The sequence below is a fragment of the Odontomachus brunneus genome, unplaced genomic scaffold, assembly GCF_010583005.1.
Source record: "Odontomachus brunneus isolate Ranch 3 - 2012 unplaced genomic scaffold, Obru_v1 Obru_scaffold_243, whole genome shotgun sequence".
NCBI lineage: Eukaryota > Metazoa > Arthropoda > Insecta > Hymenoptera > Formicidae > Odontomachus > Odontomachus brunneus.
This window is the reverse complement of record NW_022639693.1, coordinates 270334-279910: the sequence shown is the minus strand read 5'-3', so window position 1 is coordinate 279910 and position 9577 is coordinate 270334. Positions and strand designations below refer to the sequence as shown.

The window sequence follows — 9577 nt, the reverse complement described above, 5'->3', positions numbered from 1 at the left end:
TGAGCTGTACCCGCTGTTGGATCACTGCTCCGATGGCTGTGTCTGATGCATCGGTTGTGAGCGTGATTTCGGCTGCTGGATCCGGGTGCGGCCGGGTGTGCCAGTAAGGTAGCCCGAGCGAGGCTTTCTTTGCACTCGTTGAAAGCTTCTTCATAAGTAGGCGTCCATGTAATAGGCGTGTTGCCTTTGTTTTTTGGTCCGCCTAGAAGCTCATTTAATCGGGCCTGATCTTGAGCTGCCCCAGGTATGAAGCGTCTATAAAAATTAAAAGTTCCCAGGAACTGACGTAACTGCTTGACTGTTGTCGGTTTGGGGAACTCCTTGATAGACTTAACCCTTTCAGACGGAGGTTCGGTCCCATGTTGGGATACCATGTAGCCTAGGAAGCGTACTTGCTGCGCCCCAAAAACGCATTTCGCCGGACTAATGAGTATGCCGTATTTTTGTAGTCTGGCAAATAGCTTCCTGAGATGCTCCTGGTGCTCTTGTTCTGTGGTAGAGGCCACCAGGATGTCATCGATGTAGGCGTAACAGAAGTCCAAGCCGTGTAGGACTTCATTGATGAACCTTTGAAAGGTTTGTGCTGCGTTTCGTAGCCCAAAAGGCATGTATAAAAACTCAAAGAGCCCGAATGGCGTGGTGATTGCCGTTTTCGGGACATCTTCAGGGTGTACCGGGATCTGGTTGTAGGCTCTAACTAGATCTACGGTCGAGAAAATTTTCTTCCCTGCTAGAGTTTGCGAAAAGTCCTCGATGTGAGGAACCGGGTACTGATCGGGTACCGTGCGAGCATTCAGGCGTCTATAGTCTCCGCATGGGTGCCAAGCGTTTTCTTTCTTCGGCACCATATGTAGAGGCGTGGCCCATGGGCTTTTTGAAGGGCGGATGATCCCTTCTTTAAGCAGGAGATCAAATTCTGCTTTCGCAGTTTTTAGACGATCAGGGGCCAGTCTTCGGGGACGGCATGCTTCCGGCAGTCCTGATGTTGTCTTGATGTAGTGCCTGGTGTTGTGTTCTGCTCTTGTTAGTTCCGTGCGTAGGCGGGTAATCCCTGGATATTCCGCTAAGATGCGGTGGTACAAATTCTCTTCTTTGAGAACCTTGACTGATGTCGTGGCGTGGTCTATAGTCCCCTGGGTTTTCAAGCCTGTTTTGCCATCTATTAACTTTCTTGCACGTAGATCCGGTAACAGATGGTAGTGGGATAAAAAATCCGCGCCGATTATTGGTTGCGATACGTTCGCAATGACAAAATGCCAAGGAAAAGACCTTTTTAGACCAAGTTTCGGTTCTACGGTGATCCATCCGTACGTCGGTATTGCCGACCCATTAGCTGCATATAAAATGTATGCTGTGGGCTGCTTCGGACCTTGGACCGCGGCGCGTGGACATTCGCTGACGTCAGATCCGGTGTCCACGAGGAATCGTCTTTTGGATTCCTGACAGGTGACGAAAAGGCGACGAGGAGTCTGGGTCGTGTCACTGGCCGCCATCAGTGACTCCCCCGCTCGTTTCCCGACTGGAAGTTGCACGCCTGGGTGCACTTTCGAGCTTGTTGCCCGAACTTTCGATGGTAGAAGCAGAGATGATCTCGTTTATTCTTCTCCCTTGATTGGCTTCTGTTTCGGTTCCGTGGACGAGGTGTTTGCTCGAGACGTCGAGCCATGGCTGCCACCTGGTCGGTAAGTTGCCGTATTTGGTGGGCCATCGGTGATGGGTCGTCTGGCGCCGTTTTCACTTCGTTGACTGAACGAACGGTGACCTTTTGAATACGATCCGCCTGTTCTGCGACGTCCTCCAGTCGGTCTTGCGTTCTGGTCGCCAGAATGGCTTGCATCGTGGTTGGTAACCGCCCGAGCCACAGCGTGCGTAGTAGTTGTTCGGGTACGGCATTTCCAGCGAGCGTGCGTAGATTCCGCAGGAATTGCGAAGGCTTGCGGTCTCCCATCTCTTCGTGTTCTAGAAGTTGGCGAATCCTGTGCTCTTGTGAAGCTGACAGTCGACGGATTAAGGCAGTCTTAATCGCGAGGTATTTTTCCGTTGCAGGTGGGTCGGTGATTACGTCCTTGACATCACGTGCGTATCTCGTGTCGATTTGTGAAAGTACATGGGCGTACTTGGTAGCGTCTTGCGTAATGCCAGCGAGCAGGAATTGTCCCTCGAGCTGTGCGAACCATAACTCGGGCTCGTTCTCCCAGAAGGGTGGTGCGCGGACGGCGTCTTTGTTTATGTGAGCACCCGTTGGCTGTTCTGCCGTTGGATTCATGTTCTCAGCCGTGGAGCCTGTTGAAGCCCTTGTCGGCGAGCGCTCTGTCGGCATTTTCACTCACCCGCGAGGATCACGTTGGGGTCACCAGTTTTGGGTGTGTTGTGGCGGTTGCCTGTTTTACTATGGCGTGATCGGTCGCTCGCAGGGAGGGTGGAATGACACTCGCTGTTTCTTTTAATTTTTAAATAACAAGAAACATTTTATTTTATGTGGGTTACATCTGTGTGTGTGTGTGTGTGTGTGTGTGTGTGTGTGTGTGCGTGTCTGGGAATAGCTCCCTCCGTCTTATGGCTCGTCGAGCCGCCGCGTTCAGTCCCTTGCCATGGGGGCGACGCGTCCTTCTCCGCTGGGGACCACCAGAAACCGGCGTCCGATTCTCTTTATCTTCGTGCCCGTTCGTGCGACGTGGTGAGACGGGTCTCCGGACCCGGATGTCGCCGCGAGCCAAAGGAGCTGCTGCAGGGCGAGTTAACTTCCGCTGCGGGAGCCAGATGTGGTGGAGCGTATGGACGCCTCTTCGGCGTCGGTGGCCTCGTTGCCGCTTATCCAGCGGACACGCTTCGCAGCGCGAGGTATCGCTTCTTCAGCGAGCGCACTTTGCAGCGCAAGGTTTCACTTATTCAGCGAACGCACTTTGCAGCGCGAGGTTTCGCTTATTCAGCGAACGCACTTTGCAGCGCGAGATATCACTTGTTCAGCGAACGCACTTTGCAGCGCGATGTATCGCTTATTCAGCGAGCGCACTTTTCAGCGCGATGTATCGCTTCTTCAGCGAGCGCACTTTTCAGCGCGATGGGTAGCGCCTAAAGGGGCTGTTGGTATAGCTGCCGGTACTATGGCTGTTACTAAAAGTCGCCAATAGTGACCAGTGCAGCGGAGTGCGAGTGTGTCCGACCACCCGCTGGGTCTGACATTTATTGTCTCTTAATTGAGATTTCCTCGCGAGAAAACCCCCCCGCGAATGCGCCACCGAACGGCGTTGCGCGGAGGCTCTCGCGGTTGTGCGGCGGCTCGGCGAGCGGCGGCGGTTCGGCTAGCAGTGCCGCGCTTGTGTGTGCAGATCTATATCGATCCGCCACATTTGAAAACGTTACATGTTATTGAATAACGTTATAATAACGTTGTAGGAATGATTTTTTGGTAAGTAAAAAATATTATGTTCGCAATATTTTATAAATATTGCTGTAATATTGCTAAAATAATATTTCAAATTAATATTACTGCAGTGTCTCTGCAACATTGTACTGCAACATGCAATGTCGCAACGTTGTAGCAATGTTGCTGTAAGCTTCTGTACTATATGGGTATTTTGCTACTTGGGCGGCCAATCATTAGGCAACTAGTATCTGCTGTTAGGATGGCACGATAAGATTTATCATTGATCATCCCTTATAGAAAAGTATCACTGGCTGTGATAAATTGGCCAGTAATAAATAGTAATTTTATTACTCGTACGAGTAATAAAATTATTGAAGGACAGCAATTAACACTGGCCAAATTATCACTTATCAGTATTAAATTTCTATAAGGGATATTTCTCATTATTTTGTTTAAATTGATTTTTATATGAAAATATAAGGCGTAGTAAAAAAAAATCCATTATTTTTCCAATAGATGGCTTTAGTAATGTGTATTTCGCGTTGTATAAATGCGATCGCCCTTATAGAAATATCATACTAAAAATCATTGATAATTACTTATTTTCAGTATTAAAAATACTGGATAATAAGTAATTATCAATGATTCTTAATATGATATTTCTATAAGGGCGGTTTACGCTAGATGGCGTTAGAAAGATAAGATTTCGTACTAAAGAAACTTCTCAGACAATTTTGTAATTGTTTGACTCAGTATTATTTGAGCGCGCGTCAAAGATGGACACCAGCAAAGAGAAAATACGCCATATGTTACAGTTTTTCTTCGATAAAGGCGAAAACGCAAGCCAGGCGGCTGAAAATGTGAATAGTGTTTATGATCCTGATATTGTAACAGCCAATCACGCGCAATTTCGGTTTCGTCGATTCCGTTCCGGTAATTTTGATGTCAAAGATGCACCACGCTCTGGAAGGCCAATTGTCGAAAATGTCGATAAAATAATGGAAATCGTCGAGTCCGACCGTCATGTAAGCACTGTTTCGATTGCCCAGGAGCTAAACATTGCACAAAAAACCGTTTGGAACCACTTGAATAAGGCTGGATACAAAAAGAAGCTCGATGTATGGGTGCCACACGAGTTAACGCAAAAAAACCTCATAGACCGAATTTCCATCTGCGAATCGCTGCTGAATCGCAACAAAATCGACCAATTTCTGCAGCGGACTGGTGATGAAAAGTGGGTCACTTACGACAACGTCAAGCGAAAACGGTCGTGGTCGAAACGCGGTGAGCCGGCGCAAACGGTGGCCAAGCCAGGATTGACGGTCAGGAAGGCTTTGCTGTGTGTTTGGTGGGATTGGCAGGGAATCATCCACTATGAGCTGTTCCCCTACGGCCAAACTCTTAATTCGGACCTGTACTGTCAACAATTGGGCCGTCTGAAGGAATCAATCGCCCAGAAGCGGCCAGCTTTGGCCAATAGGAGAGGAATTGTGTTCCATCAGGACAACGCCAGGCCACACACATCGATAGTGACTCGCCAGAAGCTCCGGGAGCTTGGTTGGGAGGTTCTTATGCATCCATCTTATAGTCTGGACCTGGCACCAAGTGATTACTACCTGTTCCTGTCTATGGCGAATGATTTTGCTGGTGAAAAATTCGCCTCAAAAGAAGCTTGTGAAAATCGACTGTCCCAGTTTTTTGCCAATAGGGACGAGGGTTTCTATGAGAGAGACATAATGGAATTACCTTCAAAATGGCAACAAGTTATCGAACAAAACGGTGCATATTTGATCTAAATCGGATCATTCTAACTATGCTAAATAAAGCCTTCAATTTCATGCAAAAATAATGAATTTCTTTTTACTACACCTTATATATCTATAAGAATAGCAAACTTTTTATTCGAGAAATAAATTTGTCTATATTATGGTAAATTAAACGTTATCATAACGTCATTTTACAAAGTTTTTGACGTCTTAAACATGATGTTATATATACATCCTTAAAGGACAAATGACGTTACTAACAAAAAATGACATATTAATGTCAAAATAACGACAGCTTGCTGCCTGGGATGTCAACTGTTTACTGGGGCGCAGTGATGGGAGAAAGGAGGATACAGATATAGATCGGGAAATACGTAAGCCCACGTGACATATACTCTATTCTTGCTTACTATGTACTTCAAAACTGTTAGGTATACAGTGTTCTTAAAAAGTCCTAGAACGCTAAAATATCTCGAAAACACTAAGTTTTTGGAAAAAATGTTTCAGACAAAACTTATAGGATTTAATATTACCTATTTACTGATCTTATCAGTTTGACCTTGGGTAGGGTTAACAAAGTCAGCAAGGTTATCTTGTGAAGATTGAACTTTTCAAATGGAACATCCTATTTTTTTTACATATTCTTGTAATGTATTTCAAGAGTTTTCAACACACTACAACAAAGTATTTTTTTGTTAAATATATCTCAAGTTATGAAGCATTAGTGTCACAGTACCGTCGGCATTAGCATTACCTAAAGTGTACTGCGTACAGGTTGCACAATCGAATTTATACCTCTTTTATGTGTGTGTGTGTGTGTGTGTGTATGTGTGTGTGTGTCTGTGTGTGTTTGTCACAGCAGAGATTAGGACCCCACGGTTCGTCACTCCCGTAGTAATGACTCCAAACCCTCTCTGTTATGTGTATATGTGTGTGTGTGTGTGTGTGTGTGTGTGTGTGTGTGCTAGCATGTGCTTGAGTATTGTGTATGTGAATAACCCTACGTTATCTTTTAAGGTATTTTCCATTTTCTCAATTAACCAAATGTTCTAATTGTCTTCCTTCTACCATTTGATAGTAAGCCAAACGTTTATTGAATTATATGTGTATTATTTGTTTTTTATGTTTTGTTATATATAATGTTTATTTTTGTGTTTATATTTATTTAATATATGTAAAATTATTAGTAAGTTTATTTGTAGTTATGATGTTATATTTATGTTTAATAATATGTGTAATTGGTGGGTTTGGTATGTTAGTTAATTAATATAATATTTATTTGTTTGTTTTTGATGTGGTATGTGTGTATATGTATTATAAAATATGTGTATGTAAATATAGTAATAATAAGTTTTTTTTTTTAATTATTGAGCACATTGTTTATTTGTTTTAAAGTGATCAGAGTGCTTCCCGCATTATTCGATTGCTAAGGTCTCCCAAATTACGTGGTTTTGTCGCATAAACCTTGTTTTTGAAATGTCCCCAAAGAAAAAAAATCTAAAGGAGACAGATCAAGTGATCTAGCAGGCCACTCAATGACACTTCTCCTACCTATCTATTGACTAGGAAAAAAACGATTCAGAAATTCTTGATTTGTTATTGCGTAATGAGGCGATGCCCATCTTGCTGGAACTAAACATGTTGCATGTCTGCGCCAAATTTACTTTGTATATCGAGTATGATATGATCTTGTAATAAATTTTCATACTTCTCCGCCTTTAAATTACCGTCTATGAAAAATGGGCCAATAATACCGTGACTGCAAATTCCTGCCCAGACATTTAATTTTTGTGGATGCTGTATGCGAAGATCACTCATCCAATGTGGATTTTCATCACTCCAGTATCTACAATTGTGGCGGCATCGTTAACGGCACTGTCTATTTGAAACATAGATTCATCTGGAAAAGCAAAATTCAAAAAGTTATCATTAATACGGTTAATCATTTCTCCACAAAACTGAATTCTTCTATCAAAATCATCTTCCATAAGTTCTTGAGTGATAACAATTTTGTAAGGATGATATTTAAGCTTTTCTAAAATGTTAAGAACATTGCTTTGATTGATATTATCGGCTTGCGCTGTTCTTGGCACAGATGTATGAGGATTTTCTTAAAATGACAATAGAACATCCAAACTCATATCATTATTTGTTGCGGATTTTGGTCTTCTGCTACGAGGTGGGTCTCTAACTATTACAGTTTCAAAAAAACGTCTCACTGTCTGCTGAACAGTGGATTTAGAAATAGGGTTACGATCAGGATGTATAGCATTGAATAGATCAGCTACTTCCTGATATGATTTAACACGGTCTTCAAATCCTCGATACATAAGCAGCAAAATCCTTTCTTTTTCGATCAACATTTTGCAGATAAAAAATTTGAAATTGTAACGGAAAAAAGAACAAAAGAGATAAAAATTGAAACGGAAGCGAATGCGATTAGTTTGTAGTATACATGGAGCAAGAAGCGTTTTCGAGAACCACCAATATGCGCGATTTTTAACTCTTATTTACTCCTTATACTCGTGATAAACTTAGTAGTTTACGTCGTTTATTAAAGTAGATTTTCTCAAGAGTTATCTTTTTTTGGACATGGACTTCCGACCGTGATTTGCTAGCATCAAGGATGATTATTGGTCTATGGGGACTAACAGCTAAAACTCGCGCATACTGGTGGCAAAAAAAAAATAGGACGTTCCATTTGAAAAGTTCAAGGTAACCTCGCTCTGACTTTGTTGATCCTACCCAAAGTCAAACTGATAAGATCAGTAAATAGATAATTTTAAACCCTATAACTTTTGTCTGAAACATTTTTTTCAAAAACTTAGTGTTTTCGAGATATTTTAGCTTTATAGAACTTTTTGAGAACCCTGTATAGTATATATTATCATAACAGGACTTAATTTTAAAACTACAATAGGTGTAGTAAGCTTTAAACTTTAAGAAATTGACCAATCATAGTCGAATTATAAAAGATCAATCGTGATTGGTCAATTTCTTACGGCTTAAAACTTACTACACTTATCAGTATAGATCGGGACTTAAGCCCATTCTACAATTACGTAAGCGTAGTCGTGAACGTAAGAGTCAACCAATCCAAATGTTTTATTCACTGATTGCTTTACTCTGATAGGTTGTCGTAATCACTTACAACCACTTACATCCACGTTCACGCAATTGTAGAATGGGCTTTAAAGTCTAATTAAAGACGTCTTATGTCCCAGTTTTGAACCTGTGTGCTGTCTGGGTACTATTCAGCGTTCAATGGAAACAGTACACGAAAATTGCTCCGTACAGAAGTATCCAGATTGCCAAACCTGCGTGAACAGATTTCGAGCAGAGTTTGCTATCAACTTTTGATGACAAATAGGTAACAAATTTGATGCAGAATCTGTTATAAGGTAATCTCTTATATAAAATCTTGCTGCCAAATTGCCACCAGATATGCGGCAGAGCGGGAACGGTGCACTTGGACACGGTGCATTTGGACACAGCTAATCACAGCACCGTGTGATTAGAGACATTTGTAGGGTCCCTTGGAACAGCGACTTGTGATTGGACTGTGTCCAATTGCCCCGTGTCCAACTGATATACACCCGGCAGAGCTTGTTGTCGGATAATTGCTGCAGATTTGTAGCAAAACCGCGCAGAGCTTGTAACGATTTGACGGCAGATTGGTAGCAGAAACCGCGCAGATCTTGCTGCGCTGCAAGTTTTGTGCGGTTTTTGCTGCAAGTTTGGCACCAATTGCCCGACAGCAAAATCTGTCGTCAAAACCGTAGCCTAATGTAGACACAGATGGCTGTGGTTTTGCTGTGGGTTTTTGATAAAATTTGCTGCCAATCTGCGCACAGTCTGCGCTCAATTTGCTTACTGCGTAGAACTGCCCTTATAGAAATATCATACTAAGAATCATTGATTAATTACTTATTTTCAGTATTAAAAGTACAGTATTTAGTAATATTCTGTGATTCAAATACAGCTTTTAGTACTCAAGTATTTCAATATTTAATGTTACAAATCCTACCTCATGATTGATTTTAATACTTAAATATTGATATGTAATACTACTGTGTCCAAAAAGTAAGGTGACATTGCATTTATTTCGAAAATTCTTTATTTATTCTTGCAAATCAATTTCGTCCCCTTCAAAGTAATCCCCCCCCCCCTGATATAATACACTTATTCCAACGGATTTTCCAATCTTCGAAACAGTTGTAATAATCGATTTCAGGAATGGCCTTTAGCTCCTTCTTCGCAGCGGCTTGAATCTCTTCTATCGACTCGAAACGGTGTCCCCGGAGCGGCCGCTTGAGTTTGCTGAATAGCCAGAAGTCGCATGGAGCCAAATCAGGTGAATACGGTGGTTGTGGAACGATATTAGTCGAGTTTTCGGCTAAAAAATCACGAATAATCAGCGCAGTGTGTGACGGTGCATTATCGT

At 42.4% G+C, this 9577-nt stretch overlaps 1 protein-coding gene across 1 annotated transcript; it reads right to left on the bottom strand.

The window, feature by feature from the left end:
• Positions 1-1492: 1492 nt before the first annotated feature.
• Positions 1493-2320, bottom strand: LOC116852640. Its single transcript, XM_032833186.1, has one exon. It carries the CDS (start codon positions 2318-2320, stop codon positions 1493-1495), a length of 828 nt encoding a protein of 275 aa, XP_032689077.1.
• Positions 2321-9577: the final 7257 nt, after the last annotated feature.